This window comes from Lycorma delicatula, chromosome 4, assembly GCF_047948215.1.
Source record: "Lycorma delicatula isolate Av1 chromosome 4, ASM4794821v1, whole genome shotgun sequence".
NCBI lineage: Eukaryota > Metazoa > Arthropoda > Insecta > Hemiptera > Fulgoridae > Lycorma > Lycorma delicatula.
In genome coordinates, this window is record NC_134458.1 from 23,036,416 (window position 1) to 23,054,094 (window position 17,679).

Consider the following 17,679-nt stretch of genomic DNA (forward strand, 5'->3'; position numbering starts at 1 on the left):
TGGATGGACATTCAAAATTTAAAGATTCTGTGCCCAAGACGAAGTTTATGCTTCTCAAGGGTGCAGACAAATATCATACAATCGTAACCCCCGTATTAAGTATAAAGGCTGTGTAATCAGCTGAGTTCGAGTTCATAAGTACCTAGGTGTTTTGTTTGATAAGAAGTTGCTGTTTAGCAACCGCATTAGGCAAGTAACGGTGGACGCCACACAGTGATGCACAAACTTAGAGGTTCTATGATTTTAGCTGGTATTATATTAAAGCTGGGAGGGTATGGATTTATTCGTTGTTCGGGTTATATTTATTATTTTTTATTTGATTACGGTTATTTTTTTATAAGTATTTGTTTATTTGGATGTTTTTGTGTTAGAATATTTTGTATAATTCAGAGAAATTTAAAAGTTCTTGTTGCATATTCTTCTGTTTGCTCGGAAGGAGTATGGGTTGTCTGGCCGTCAAATGTACATGGTGTACTGAGGTGTCTTCGAAAGCATGACCTATTACGCGGCGGCCGTTTGGGCGCATAGGATGGACTTGAATAAAGCACTTGTTCAAAATTTAAGGGGTGCCCGGTGCAAAGCTTTAATTGTATGCACTGTTGTTTTAAAAACAACCTCCTACAAGGCTACCACCGAATTGGGAAAGGCTCTCCCAATCGATTTATTGGTGAAAGTTCCGGCAGCCATATGGCGATTGCGAAGAGGTTGGGAGGCCGAGATATTTGGGATGCGGTTTCGGATCGGGCCAGTACCGGAACGGAACGGTGATCGCAATGCGTCGCATGTAAATTTCGTTCAGTTGCCCATCTCCCGCCTGCGGAAGAAGCTGCAGAGCCTGGCAATGGAAGCATGGCATCTGGAATGTGACACCACTACTAAGGGAAGATCCCTGTACAAGTTTATACGGGATCTGGGGGAATGGTACGCCTCGAGTTCATTTTTAAGGGCAACGGGTACCCAGGTGCTCACCGACCATTTTAATTTGAACCAATATCTGTTTCTGTTCCGCCTGACAGCTGATGAACTGTGCATCTGCGGGGAGGTCCAGTCAAATGAACACCTGATGTTTGACTGCCCTGCTCTTGGTGGTGGGGAGGCAGAGACCGGGCCACCCTGGAACTTAGAGGCCAAGAGGAAAATTGGCTACTCACAAGTGGCAAGTCGATGTGGCAAGAGCCGCATTGTCGGACCGTGTGGGTGTTACTTGACGCGGTTACTTTATTCAACCGACATCAGTAGTTTACCTAAGGGAATGACTCCTACCAGTGCTTTGGGAAACTAACCTAGAGATATATGGCTGTCCACCATCCAATTAAGGCTCCAAGCGCTTTAATATGGTGGACAGGTACTTTCTGGCATTCAGCGACCTAATCGTGACAGCGAATTGCTGTCAAGACAAAGTAAATTTCAATTTATGGATGTCATATATACTTTTTGTAGTTGACGGGGTGCGTCTACCCATTTTAGTAAATATAAGACAAGTGAGCGGTTGGACCATGTAAGCCGGTGGTGTATGGCACCGCGATTAGTCTGCTCACGCTGTTAGGTAAGCTCTAGATGCTATTTAGAACACTGGTCGCTAAACTGTTTCGAGAATCAGTAGCCGTTTGCGGCACAGACATTCGGTCTTATACTTTAGGGCGACCAAATGGGGTGGTGATGGAAGAAATGCCAAGAAAACCAATTACCATATTAGTGTGTTAACTCGCTTGTCTTTTAAAACGATTGTATAATGTCGCTACAATAGGCTCTTTGTTCTTTTTTGTTTCAGACGTGCCTGCTACCGTACGTGTGCTTCCGTATTTTTTACAGAGTTTATCAATATACCGTGATTTTTGTATATAATGCAGTAATTAATGACAATTTAGTTTTAGTATTTAATTTTTATCGTACAAAAAATAAACAAAAATCAATTAAAAATTTTACACGTTAAATGTTTTCCAAAAATTAACCCATTATTTTTCGGGTGGGCGTCTTACGCAAGTAAATACGGTTTGTAATCGACTTATTACAGACAACACCAGCGGTAAGAGGAAGCAACCTTGCCGTAACAACAAATTTGTCTCCTCACACAAATAAAGGTAATTTTCTACTCGCTATGTGAAATGCAATCACAGATTAATTACACACCTCAAAAGCAAAAATAATTATTTGAATTATGTTTAGAGATAAAAAGTCGTAAACAACACAGTCGATAAAAAAATCTAATATAAACTGAAATAATGTCATTAAAATAACTACAGGTAAAAAAGACATTTTATAAAATATTATTCTATTATCACTACTATCAATTTTTTGAAAATTAAGGTTTTGTTTATGGTGGGGGGAAATGCCAGTTAATCTTTCAAGTGTTTTTTTTACAAAATTCTATATCTTTAAAAATTTTTTTGGATAAACCTGGATTTGAGGTAACTGTTAGCAGCATTTACAGTTAATAATATTTTTTAGTATACAGCACTCTGCCAGTAATTAATTACTCTTAACTGATTGGAATGGGATAATAATCTTGTGGTCAGGGTTAGCATTTACATACACTATAACATTTCATCTATAAGAAAGCATAACTGTTATTACGGTATATATATATACACATACACACACACACACACACACACACACACACACACACACACACACACACACACACACACACACACACACACACACACACAATAGTCTTTTAAATATATATATATATATATGTATATGTGGTAGATTTTAGAGCGACGTTGGACTGTATGTTCATAGGTGATGAATGAGACAACGCCTTGTTGCTTATTGAATAATGGTTTAATGAATTGTCATTTTGACAGTTAATGAAATGAATTGTAACATAAAGTATAACTTGACATATAAAAATAAAAAATATAAAATTAAATAAAACATTAAAGCTAACGTTCATCCGAACAAAGAATGGAGTCCATCCGGACTAAGAGTATGAAGTGACTGCCTTGGATCAGATTCGAGCGCCGAATGCTAGTACGAGCGGAACTCTCCGGTGAGCGCTAGCACCCATTTGATCGCAGCACCGGGCGGCTCGGCATGGAACGGAACAATATACACGAGGTCAGTAAGCAAAGTAATGAGACTAGTTCAGAAAAACTTTTTATTTAAAATCCAATTATACATGGACTCTATCACCTTTGAAATAGTTACCTTGGGAACCCACACAACAGAAATCCGAATATCTTTCACATGGTTGGTTCGATTTTTTCTTATGTTTTCTACTGTTCCAAAATGATATCCTTTGAGGTGTTTTTTAAAGTTGGGAACAGGAAAAAGTCGCAGGGACTCAAGTCAGGTGAATAAGGTGGTTGAGGAACTACAGGAATGTTTTTCTTTTCCAAAAATTCATTAATTGAGAGTGCAGTGTGACAAAGTGCATTGTCATGATGCAGCATCCAGTTGTGTTTGATGGCAGGTCTCACGTGGGCAACTCTTTTCTACAAATATTTCACAAATATTTTGGTAAACATATTGATTTACAGTCTGTCCTGTAGGCAAACACTCCTTATGCACGATGCCATTACTATCGAAGAAACAAATTAGTGTGGTTTTGATTTGCTCATTTTTGCTTTTTTGGGACATGGTGAGTTTGAAGTAAGCCAGTCCTTGCTCTGGTGTTGTTTCTGGGTTGTACTCAAACATCCAAGATTCATCACTAGTAATAACATTTTTTAGAAAATCAGGATCAGTTTCAATTTGCTCTATAAGATCATGGCAGTCTTCTACCCCATGGTTTTTCTGTTCAACAGTGAGGTTTTTTTGGGACCAATTTTGCACAAACTTTCTTCATGTCCAATTCATTGGTCAAAATTTGATGGATGGTAGTATGATTCAAATTCAATTGTTTTACAATCATTCTGATAGTTAATTGCCGGTCTTACCGCATCAAGTCTCTGATTTGCTCAACATTATTGTCACTTTTTGACATTAATGGTCTTCCAGAGTGTGGATCGACCGTAACTGATTCCCAACCATCTGAAAATGCTTTAAACCACCTAACAACTTCAGCTTGCGACAGAGTGTCATCTCCATATGCCTTTTTCAATTTTGCAAAAGATTCAGTAGCATTATCACTAAATGTAACACAAAACTTGATTGCACAACATTGCTCATACTTAGTATCGCTCATTTTTGTAACGCACAACAAAAACTCGTTTCACAAAAAGGTTTGTTTACGACTCACATGGCAACAATAGACTAAAAATATTAATACCTAATATAAATCAGCTGTTCTTATAGCCATATGTTTACTAGTAACTTTACAGTGTTGCCACTTTGACTGCCAAAAAAAAACTAGTCTCATTACTTTATTTACAGACGTTGCATATAATTGGACATCAGCCTAGAAAAAATTGATAAAACACATAATATAATATTATATAGAAAGGGTAACTAAAGAATTTATTATTTTACTTACCTGATCGGATGTAATCTGACTGCATAATTCAACTTTGTGAGGAAAAGTTGTTCCTAATTCAACATCAAATGAATCCATCGGTGATAATGTCCCAGATGTAAGAATTACACAACGGGCATGATCCTTCACATCATTGAAGATCACAGCTGCATTTAAACACCAGAAATGTAAACAACATTTCCACTGTTTTCTATTTTGTGACCTTAATTGTACAAATCTTGAATGACTCTGCTCCTTTAAAAATGATAAAAACTAAAATTAATATATTCTCTCTTAATTTTTAATTTAATTCAAACAGCTTGCAGGTTAATAGAGTAATTTTTGAAAATTGTTTTTTATTTGAATAAAAACTGGAGATTATTTATATACAAAAAAAAAAAAGGATAAAAATGTATTATTTTTATGTCCTATTTATTAATACATCTGATTAAGAACAACATTTAATGTAGTTTTTCATATTTTATTCGATAAATTTATTACTTATTCAACAATTATCATTTTTATGTCTGTAAAAAAATCAAGTGAAATGAAAAGATCATTCTACAATAAGTATTTAATAAGTCCTATATTAAGTGTCTCTTTAAGAATAATGAGAAGTTGCAGTTGGTGATGGATTACATTTGATTATAGGAGTAGAAAGCACCTTCAGTGATAGGCAACTCATCTGCTACATTAATCCTTCATGCTATCCCCTCATAGGAAACAGTCCTAGAACAATTCTGAAGTTGCTAACCCAATAAAAAGTCTGCCTGGCTGGCTCCTATAAGGTGCCAAATAGAAACAGACTGGAGGTGACATATTTCCTGAGGTACTAAACTAAGGAAAAAAGGATGAAAAAGAAAGGGAATAGGGTAGAAGAATTGATCTGCAAAATAACTGCCTTCGATTAGGATAGTTTACCGTTAAGACCAGGATCGAGTTGGTACAGGAGTTTAGAAGTTCCATAGATACTTACAGAGACAAGTAGGTATCTGTAGAGGGGCTTGAATAGAAATGATTCAAGAGGGCAGTAGTCCTTTCAGTAGTATGCAAGGGTGCTACCTGACTGATGGTGGATACAGCCTGAGCAACAAATACTTAAAATTAACTATTTATTAGTATTGTACTACTAAGCTGAATGTAACGCTAAATCGATTCTTCTTCTGAGGAAGTCGGTTCTTCATTTCTGTCTGTGCATTATGGTTGTAAACTCTCAGGTAAAAATATTCAGAATGTATAGTCCCTTAATCAATTTGTGAGTATAGACTATTTTTAAGAAGATTACTATCAGAAAATATAAGAATATTCTCAATGTCAGAAGTAAATAAAGAATGGCAGCATTGATAGTTTAAATTAAGCAATGTATATTTAGGTAGAATATTGTAAGAATCAGTGAGATGAGATGAAAAAGTGGCAAGTTATTCAGTTATGAGGGTAATAAGAGAGCTCTAGTTATACTGATTAATCACGGTATGCGGGTGTTTTGATCTAAATATGGTTACACAATCGTAACCAGAGGGCAAGTGCTTCTAAATAGTTAATATTGATAAAAAAATCTAGTCAGTTTTGCTAGTCATTAAAAGTAGAAAAAGAATTCTACTTAAAAACCAGGATGCAAGGAAAGGAATTAAGTTAGTTATGCAGTCAGGATGACAAGGTAGAGACAGAGAGCTACAGGAACATTGATTGATCGTGGTGGTTAGAAGGGAGGTACGTTAAAGGATTGGCTGGTCAGTTATAAAGGGTAAATATTTCAACATAATCATAATCACATATTCTTTTAAGTAATGGAAAAATTTGTTAGTTATTTAAAAAGAGTGATTTAATTATTTACAGAAAAGAAATTAATAAATAAATAAGGAGGGATTTAAGTAGACTAGCCCAGGTTTTTTTATTCATGCTGTATACTGGTTAGACATTGGGGTAAAAACAGTTCCATGTGTTGGTCGGTCACGGGAGGTATATACAGAAAAATGTTAAATATTTTAAAAATATGTGGAATAACAGAAAAAAAATAAGACATGAAACAATTTCAGATAAATCAAATTTCTTTATACTAACTCTAAACAAATTTGTACTCAATTTGATTTTGTTTTTTTTTTTTAATGGTTCCAACATTTTATAAAACTCAATTAATTTTACTTACTGCAACAGTTATTCCATAAATCTGTATATTGTATTGACTAAAATCTTTGCAGACTGAATAACATTGATGCTTCAGCATTTCAAACAGAATGTTTACATATTTACTTGCTGACAATATGTTTACATATTTACTTGCTATGTTTCATCAAAACATTTTGGGGATAAAAATTAAAACCATTAAATTTGCAACAACTGTAAGAAAAATTGGTATTGTTGAAAAAAACATGGACTTTAACTACTGTTCTTATAAAATTTTATTAAAATGCAACATAAATAAAAAGCAATAGTTAATTTTTCACCAAAAGAGGGATGGAATCCTTGCATAAAATAAAAAAACAAATATCGCTATACATTAAATGCATTTTTCTATATGCAAGAAAATGGCAAAGAACCATGTTTTATCATAAGGAATGCATACCTAACTCAAATCTTCAAAAAATATTTAAATTAAAAGTTGTCATTAATGCTATGAGATATAATTTTGTTTCACAGATTTTTGGGAGAATATAGCAAAACATTTTTAACTAAGAGGGAAGGTACAACATTTTAGACGTATTTTTGAAATGCTAAATAGTCTATCATAAATTCTAATAATCAAGCTTTCCAATGGTGATGGTTTAATTTAAATCAGATAAGTGAATCTCATATTATAAAAAGAAAACTTTCAAAAAATGATATCTGTGTCAATTTTACAATTTTTAATACTGATTTTTAAAAAATGTATCTATTTGATAAGACTGAAGTAGAAATAAAAATAATAATGGACAGAGATGTAAATTTTAATTATATAAGTTTGTAAAAATAAATATATACTGAATGGCCCAAAAAAAAGGAATAATATTTATTTATGGAAACTACTAGGTGGTGCAAAAGAAGCCTAGCGATTTGAAAGATTCATAAATATTTAATTTTAATTGATTTTGTTCATTCTCTTTTCAGACCTTATAATGGAAATCTGGAAAATTAATGATGGAAAGATACACAGCTGCTCAGCGAATGAAAATCATAAAATCTAATTTTGATAACCAACATTTAATAATATAGACTTAACAAACGTATTGCAGTTATTTCAATACAAGGAATCCTCCCTCCACTTACATGATTAGGCACTTGGTGGAACATTTTTAAGAGCAGGGTTCAGTAAGGGATATGTTAAAATCCAGATCACATACAGCCTAAGTGATGAAAATATTTAAGTACAAGAGAGTGTTGAAGAGAACTCAGAAACATCAACTCGAAGAAAATCTCTTTAGTTAACATTACTTGGAGATCATTCCAGCAAATATTGGTAAAGGACTGCTTTCATACAAACTTCAACTCGTGTAAGAATTGAAGCAGAGAGATTAGAACAATGCCTAAATTATGCTGTACAGTGCCAAGAATTGACATGAGAAAATAAAAACTTCATGCATAATTTGATGAATGAGGAAGTCCAGTTTCATCTGAATGACTTTGACAAACAAAGTCACTGAATACAGGGAACTGTAAATCCAAGGGTTATTCACCAGAAAGAATCACATCTGCTTAAATATACAATCTGCTGTGATATTACATCTCAAAGGATTATTGGGCCATAATTTTTTGAATATGTTGAAAGGATTGCTATAACCATAACTGCTGAATGATACTGGCATGTGATTCAAACTTTTCTGTGACCTGACAGAAATGATCACCTGAAAGTCAGCTGTTCCAACAAGATGTAGTGATGTAGTTCTAACAAGATGGAGCCAATGCACACAAAGGCAGACTCAGTAGCTCTTAAGAAAGATTTTTAGTGAAAGAATAATTTTAAGGAACTGCAAGCAACAGGTCTCCTCATTCACTGGATTTAAAAGCCCCAGATTATTTTCTCTGCATATATCTAAAGGAGAAGGTTTTTGTTAATAAGCCAATGACCATCCAACAATTTATTCAAGCTGAAATTGAAGTCCTAATTCCGAACATTTTATTCGACATCATGGAAAACTCTCTAGAGATAGCACAATTTTGTGAGGCAGAAAATGGGGGTCATCTGTGCAACATAGTGCTCCAAAAGTAGCTTAAAAACAATTTCCATAAATTATAGTTTATAATTCCTAATCAAAATAAATTAAAAATTTGCTTTCTATAAATGTTTAAAAAAATCATTTGCTGCTTTTGTGCCACCTGTGTAAGGAAAATATTCAAGTTAAATTACAGATGCTCATTAAATAAACAATTTATTTCATCCATAAGAAATAATCATATCTTTTAAAATACAAAACATAAAAATATATGTTTTGAATCAGTCTCATTGTTAAACATTAGTGATTAAAATTAAATATTTGTTTATGTGAAATAGGCAACATTTTTAAGATCGGTAAACACAAGCAAAAACATACAATGTGGAGCTCCAAAACCTAAAAAATCCAGCAGTTAACAGCTAAGTGATTAGAATACGTAGGGTAGGCAAGATGAAGAAAGATACCTTTAACCATAGGTTGTTTTGAAATATATTTTAAAGTAATCACTGTTTACCCATATAAATTCTAATTTGATACCAATTTTGAAATGTTTCATTTCAAATGAAATATTCATTTTTTTTTGTCACAATCAGTTAACTGGGGTGATGCTGTTCTCCCTTCTTTTCCATTGTGTGCTAATTTTTTAACCTTAGCATATTTGTTACATCTTACATTCTCAATTATCTGTTTCATATATTCCAGTCTTTGTCTTCTATAGTTTTTACCAACTAAATATATCTTTATTATCAAAATTGAACCTGGATATTTGAATACACAGCCTATACAATGTCTCTTTGCAAAATTCTGTCACAAATTTTCTTTTCACCCTAAGAGTTCGTATAAGATGTAAGATGTATCTTATACCAATATTAATTACAATAAAACATTTTTTTTTTTAATTTCTCACCATGTCCTCAAGACTTTCAAGATTCTTTTCAAGTACAACATTGAAATCATTCTTATACTCATACTTAAATAGATAATGAAGAACAAGTATAAGACTTTCTATGCATGTTTTGGATGAACCAGATAGTTTTTCAATGACTTCATTTTCACTAGCTTCAAATAATTTCTGAAAATAAAATTAAAACATCAGAATTAAGTAATACAATTCCCATATAAATACACAGGTGGAAACTCTAGTACATCATTCAACTTTCTATAAGGAAGTCAGGTGCTATTGAATGTCAAATGCAGTCACACAGTTCATGAGATAAAGAACAAGATAAGATAAGATTATTTGAACATTTATTTATTTAAAAGGAAAACTGAGAAAAAAATGAAAAAATTTATGAAGTTACAAACTATAAACTTCTGTTTAAAGTCCTTAAAATTCTAAACACATTTTTTTTTGTAACAAAACCAAATGAATCTTTGGATGGCTTTCAACCGCTAATAATCTATAATCTAATCTAATTACTAATAATCTATACTTCCTCTATGAATCATGATGGTGAGGGGGCTAGAGCACTCAATGATACAGAGTAGCTGGATCAAAGGTGCAACCATATCGGAGAGGTATTTGTTGAGAGCCAGACTAAGGAATGATTCCTGAAAGAAGACAGCAGCTCTTTCAGTAGTTGTTAAGGACGTAGGTCATGACAACTTAAACAGCCATATCAACATCACTCAATCCTCTGAGTACTGAGCAGCTGAAAGCAATAGCAAACTACAGCTGCTTTTTTTCCAAGAATATGTACCTCTCTGCATTTTCATATAACAAAGATGGAGGCGCCTTCTTTGGTAAAATATTCTGGAGGTAAACTAGTCCTCCATTCAGATCTCCAGGTGGGGACTACTAAGGAAGGGGTCACCAAAAAATAAAAAAATAACATTCTACGAGTCAGAGTGTGGAATGTTAGAAGTATAAAAAAGGTTGGTAGGTTAGAAAATTTAAAAAGGGAAATGGATACGATAAATGTAGATATAGTAGGAATTAGCAAAGTTTGGTGGGAAGAGGAAAATGACTTTTGTTCAGGTGATTTTTGAAAAATTAACTCAGCTTCAAATAACGAGCAGGCAGGAGTAGGTTTCGTAATAAACAAGAAGAGAGGGAAGAAAGTAGATATTTCAAAATGCATAGCGATAAAATCATCATAATAAGGATTAAATCAAAACCTAAATCAACAACAATTGTTAATATCTATATGCCTACAAGTGCCCATGATGATGATGAGGTAGAGTGTGTATATGAAGAAAGACAAAGCAAATAAACACAAACAACAAAGCAATTAAACACATAAAAGGGGGTGAAAATTTAATAATAGTTGGAGATTGGATTGCAAGCATTGGAAAAGGCAAGGAAGGAAATATAGTCGGTGAATACGAGCTGGGCAAAAGGAATAAAAGAGGGGACCAACTTATAGAGTTTTGCACAAAGTATAAATTAGTAATTGCAAACACCCAGTTTAAAAATGATAATAGAAGAATATACATATGGAAAAAGCCAGGTAATAATGCAAGGTATCAGATAGTTTATATCATGGTTAAGCAAAGATTTAGAAATCAACTCGTCGGCTGCAAAGCTTACCCTGGAGCAGACATTGATAGCAACCATAATTTTATGAAATGTAGATTGGGGTTTGAAAACCTTTAAAAAAGAAAAGGTGTCAGATGAATCGGTGGAATTAAGAGAAACTTGAGGACGGGAGGTAAAGAAGATTTTTGAGGACATCGCAAGAGGTCTGAGTAAAAAAGATAAGGTAGAAAATGTAGAAGAATAGGAGAATGTTAAAAAGGAAATTCTTAAATCAGCAGAAGCAAACTTAGGCGGAACAAAGAGAAAACTGGTAGAAAACTTTGGATGTGAGAGGATATATTACAGCTGATGGATGAATGTAGAAAATATAAAAAAAGCTAGTGATGAAGAAAGTAAAAGGAACTTCGACAGTTAAGAAATACTATAAACAGGAACTGCAAACTAGCAAAATAAGAGTGGATTAAAGAAAAGTGTTCAGAAGTGGAAAGAGAAATAAACATTGGTATATTAGACAAAGCACATAGGAAAGTTAAGGAATATTTTAGGGTACATAAATTAAAATCTAATAATGTTTAAAGCTACGCTCCAAACATATACTTTCAAAAATCTTTTCCTGATATTTAAATTAATTTTTGATGTAAACAAATTATATTTCTGACTGCAGGCTCGTTTTGCCTGTGCTATTCGGCATTTTATATCACTTCTGCTTCGTCCATCTTTACTAATTCTACTTCCCAAATAACAAAATTCTTCTACCTCCATAAACATTTCTCTTCCTATTTTTACATTCATTGGTCCATCTTGTTATTTCTACTACATTTCATTACTTTAGTGTTGTTCTTGTTTATTTTCATACGGTAGTTCTTGCGTAAGACTACATCCATGCCATTCGTTGTTCCTTCTAAATCTTTTTTACTCTCAGCTAGAATCATTATATCAGAAAATCGTAGCATCTTTATCTTTTCACCTTGTACTGTTACTCTGGATCTAAACTGTTCTTTAACGTCATTAACTGCTAGTGTTTGTAAAGATTACAAAGTAATGGGGATAGGAAACATCCTTGTCGAACTCCCTTTCTTATTATGGCTTCTTCCTTATTTTCTTCAATTATTACTGTGGCTGTTTGGTTCCTGTAAATATTAGCAATCATTCTTCTATCTCTGTATTTGAACACTAAGTTTTTTAAAATGCTGAACATTTTATTCTAGTCTACGTTATCGAATGCCTTTTCTAGGTCTACAAATGCTAAGTATGTTGGTTTGTTTTTCTTTAATCTTCCTTCTACTATTAATCTGAGGCGTAAAATTGCTTCCCTTGTCCCTATACTTTTCCTGAAACCAAATTGGTCTTCTCCTAACACTTCTTCCACTCTCCTCTCAATTCTTCTGTATAGAATTCTAGTTAAGATTTTTGATGCATGACTAGTTAAACTAATTGTTCTGTATTCTTCACATTTATCTGCCCCTGCTTTCTTTGGTATCATGACTATAACACTTTTTTTGAAGTCTGACGGAACTTCCCCTTTTTCGTAAATATTAAACACCAGTTTGTATAATCTATCAATCGCTTTCTCACCTGCACTGTGTACTAATTCTACAGGTATTCCATCTATTCCAGGAGCCTTTCTGCCATTCAAATCTTTTAATGCTCATAAATTCAGATCTCAGTATTGTTTCTCCTCTTTCATCCTCTTCGACTCCCTCTTCTTTCTCTATAACACCATTTTCTAATTCATTTCCTCCATATAACTCTTCAATTTATTTCATCCACCTATCGACTTTGCCTTTCGTATTATAAATCGGTGTACCATCTTTGTCTAACACATTATTAGATTTTAATTTATGTACCCTAAAATATTCCTTAACTTTCCTATGTGCTTTGTCTAATATACCAATGTTTATTTCTCTTTCCACTTCTGAACACTTTTCTTTAATCCACTCTTATTTTGCTAGTTTGCACTTCCTGTTTATAGTATTTCTTAACTGTCGAAGTTCCTTTTACTTTCTTCATCACTAGCTTTTTTTATATTTTCTACATTCATCCATCAGCTGCAATATATCGTAAACATAAATTAACCTCATGAAATGCAGCAGAATTTGCTAGGGACATTCTTATATTATTTAAGTTGGTAATAAATTGATAAGGAATTTTAAATAAATTAAATAATCAGTACAGTACTTTATTAACATATAAATAGCATGGTGAAGGAAATTTTAATATTAATAACAGTTTAAATTTTTTTTTAAATGTGTTTTTATTGCCTGAACAAATTTGTTCCAAAAACGTTTTTAACGTATCATGTTATGTATTGCGTAAATGTAAAAAGTAAAATTTAGAAAAAAAAAATATTACTGAAGATGGGCATATACCCGAAAGTGTTTTAATGTGGAAAAAAGTGATGTAAAACAAAATTAATATTTAATTTTAATTAAAGTAAAAAAAATTATATATATATATATATATATCATTTTTTTTTAAACTCAAATAATTCATTAACATATTATTTATTTATGTATATAAATAAATTTACTATATATTTCAGATAAAAACATTCAATTTTATTGACTGTTACCTCACATGAATGCTAGAAATTTTTAAAGAAGCAAAGAAATCCTATGCTCAGGTGTAAAGGTCCATCACATACGGGATCCTTAAGCAAGTATAACACAGAACTTATTTTACCGAAGACTTACTACAAATGGGTTAGTAATCCATTAGCATAAAGTTAAGCAATTACTGTTTCTTCTTTGCCATTTTCCTAATTAGTAGCAATATCATTTCTTAATCCAAACCTCTTTCTGAGGTTTTCATACATTGTATACTCTTCAAGTAGAGCTTATCAGTGAGAGGTTTGTCACATACACTGGATATTGGTCTTTTGTCAACAATAAGCATCGTATATGAATTTGTCATTCATGTGTGACCAATTCTCAGTCTTATCAACACCACTTGTTCCCGGAGAGTTAGTTTTACATTGCTTTTCCATTTATTGAGTAATTTTAATTCCATTTAATTTAATTTTAATCTTCTCCATTCATTACTCCCAAAGTTTCTGACGTCTGCCACTCAAATAGGGATTATATCTGTATTCTTATAATTTGTTGTCATTCTGATGGCTTCATATGGAGTTTTGTTTCGTGAGATACCAGCATACTCGAGAGTCCAATTAAATAATAATAAATCATACAAATATTACTTGATAAATAAACAATACTTGCAAAATTTTATAAAAAACTATTTTTAATGGTGCTTTTTGAATGAGTAAAAAAATAAAAGTAAAAGATACAAACAACTACTGTTGTTTTAAGTGATCCCAATAGAAAATGTAAATTTTAATTTGAAAACATCTAAACCACTTAAACATATATTCAAATTGCTTACCGTGACTTAATATGTGCTTCTTATACAGGTTAGACAGATAAAATAGGTCTTTCTGCAATGCACCATGCACTCTTTTTTATCCATTATTTAAAAATTTTTGTTGTTTTTTCAATAAATTTGCTGAGTCTGAAACCTGCAACCATCTGAACACAAGACTAGGAGATTCACATTTGGATACTGCAAGTTACAGTAAAGCAGGACAACCTTCAGCTGATATAGTTGTGTCACCCATAACAATACTTTTCAACAATGGTTTTCTAGTGTAATGTAACATGGCAACTAATGAAACATCACGTTAACTTTACAAAGAAACATGCAATAAACATTATTAACAAAAGGCAAACTTTCACTTATCATTTTGTAATAAGGTCATATGAAAGGAGACTTACTATATGGAGAAAAGTAACCTATAAAGTACTTTTAAAAATTATGCTACACTTTTTACTCCCCACATTAATTTTCTGTACACTTAACTAACTAAAGCTAACTAAACAATAGCTTGAATAATGGAACAGTATTATGCAGACAAATTAATTTTTGTGCACAGAACAATGGGATATTACATTGTGTACAAACAGACAATACCAGATCACTATCTTGTCTGTAAGCCATAAAGGCCAACATAGATAACAGTTTTACAAAATTATTTGTCTATGACATTATTTAATCATTTAATATGATGATTTAAACAACATTATATCATAATTTTATAATAACAAAAAATAGGGTGCATAACAGAAAAGACTTGATAAAAAACTTATCTCAAGAAAGATAAAGATAGCAAGAACCTTAAACCAATCAAGAGAGATATCCCTGTATATGAAAACAAATAAGGGAGGGGATAACCATTTAATACTACAGCAGACTTTCACAAATACTGTTTATTTATCAATTAATATTTTTTATTGCAAGTTTTTGCATTTCTCATTTATTTTGTATATTTTTTTTGCACTATGTCTACTGATGATTTTTGTTTAACAATCAAAATGACCGTGTAGGTTTTGATTAATTAGAAGTTTTGTAAATGGTATTTGAGCATAATTTTGTTTTCCAATTTATTTTAAAATTACATTTTCTACAAATAGCCATTGCATTGTCTAAATTATAGGACTCTTATTGTATTTAAATTTAAAAGAATCAAACAGTTTAATGATAAAAAGTGCAGATAAAAATGTAAATTATAAAGAAAATAGATAAAATTAACCATTTCATTATTTAACTTACTTGAAATACTAAAAATTGTGCTTTGCCGAATTCAGCATTTTCTGCTGCAGCAACAAATTCATTAACAGAAAGTACACATTCTGCTTTATTAAAATCACTGTAATCTTTTACTAACATAGTGTCACTTTTTTTCTTTGTCCATTTTAAAATTTTATTGAGGTATTCAGACTGCAAAAATAAAAAAATGCTATTCTTAGCTCTTAAAACATTTCATGAGAAACTGAAAAATAGGATATGCCACACATATATAAAAAAAATAAATGCATACGATTGATATAAAAACATGTATGTATTTTAGTTTCTTAAGCACTTTCAGAGAGCAAAATTCCATTCCATCAAACTAATTTGCAGTCGCACAAAAAATCAATAAAAGAGATGATCACTCTACAGTGAAATACTATAAAGAATAAACTAAAACTGGAGTATAAAAGAGTTAGCTGGAAAAGAAACAGAAATGGAGTTAGCTAATGGAAGTATTTATTCATCTGTGTTCAGTCTTCTTTAATATTTTCATGGAAGATGAAAATTGTCAACCAAATTTCAAATTGTCACGAATAACGTTTGTATTGTAAGATAATAAATCACTTTTATTGTACTGAATTACCATTCAGTGGGGTCTGACTATAATGCTTAAAGTTAAGTGGAAAATGTTTTACATTATATAACTCTGGAGATCAGCAACAGCATATACCCTTGTCCTCGCCCTATTAAAAATGTTCAGAAAAGAACTGCATGAGTAGGAAGTCTAAGCCTGCACTTAAGTTGCTTTAGTTTTTGGAGAAAAACAAATAAGTTTCAGCATATATTTAATAAAGTATAAAATTGTTGATCCATAACATCCTGTTCTCATCTTTTGGTAAACATGTCTTAAACTGCTGAAGGATTATGAGCAGGATGGAATCTACCTGGAGAAAGACATTTGGATGAAATTCTGTGTCCCATGTGGCAATTCCTCTATGGTTATATTGCCCTTACTCATTGTTTGTTCATTTTCCTCATTCTAAATCCTTTCTAAGTTGTGTGGGTGCAGGCTGTACACTTACTCAGACTGTGGAGAGAATGTGAAAGACCTTTGAACCTAGAATATCCTAGTCATGATCTGCTGTGAATGGGCTGCCTGCAAACCTACCTGGTGGCTGCTCATTACACCTAAAGACTGAATGAGACCGTAAACTTCCTAATTTCTTTAAAAATATAAATACAGATATGTGCCAAGTTAATTCTTTACTCATGAAGATTGCAATAAAGTAACAGAAAGCTTAAAAACAATTTACTGAAAAATTCTATCAGCTTTCTTATAGTAAATATACAGAATGTCACAATTATTTTATAACAGTGAATAGTTGTACAATAATCCACTCAGTTTTCCTTCGGCTAAATTGCAAACAGCAAGATGAATTGTGGTAAAAGGATCGGGTGAATATTGCTGTAGCGGAAGAATAGTGAATAAGTAACTACAAATTTGAATCCCCTCCACTTTTGATTCAAAGTATACTCTATCTTCTCCAAATAGTCTCAGCAACTTATGGCAGTCATATTTCCACCCTAGGCATGACAGTATTTAAAAATAATTTAGATGTACTAGGCATGTTAATATATAAGTAATATTGCTGTACATGATGATGTGTGGGGTTGGTGATTTAAAAAACACGTACACTAATGAAATTTTAACTTATTTCTATTTTGATACTTACATAGCTATTAAAATGCAAAAATACACCATTCAAATTCAGATAACATCCTGCAGTCAGCGATCATTTAGAAGTATACAACCTTAACACTTATGAAGGCATATTTAATATAATTTGCTGTAACGTCTCTCTTGTGGTTGCTTTAATTTCTTCACAAATTCTAGCCTTTAGTTTATTAATGCTAAGAGGATGACAAAAGAACAACTGGCTTTTAAAAAATTCACATAAAAAGAAATCACACAACAAAAGATCTGGTGATCTCAGAAGCCAAATTATATTGCTGTTATGAGACACAATACGGTTAATTTTCAATGGGCTGAAACAATGTACGATTTCACTAAATAATTGCCAAGTTTATTACTGAGAAATGTTTGA

General features: G+C 32.2%; 1 protein-coding gene across 7 annotated transcripts in view; it reads right to left on the reverse strand.

The window, feature by feature from the left end:
* Positions 1–17,679, reverse strand: part of LOC142323195 (Fanconi anemia group J protein-like) — a 428,180-nt gene that overhangs the window by 73,645 nt on the left and 336,856 nt on the right. For 6 of the 7 annotated variants that reach the window (XM_075362519.1, XM_075362514.1, XM_075362517.1 and 3 more), the window contains 3 exons: positions 15,614–15,781; positions 9,437–9,601; positions 4,424–4,657 (listed from right to left, as the gene is read on the reverse strand). In XM_075362519.1, the coding sequence (XP_075218634.1) occupies positions 4,424–4,657; positions 9,437–9,601; positions 15,614–15,781 (567 nt within the window). The remainder of the gene's footprint in view (positions 1–4,423; positions 4,658–9,436; positions 9,602–15,613; positions 15,782–17,679) is intronic. The other variant, XM_075362518.1, reaches the window with a different exon arrangement.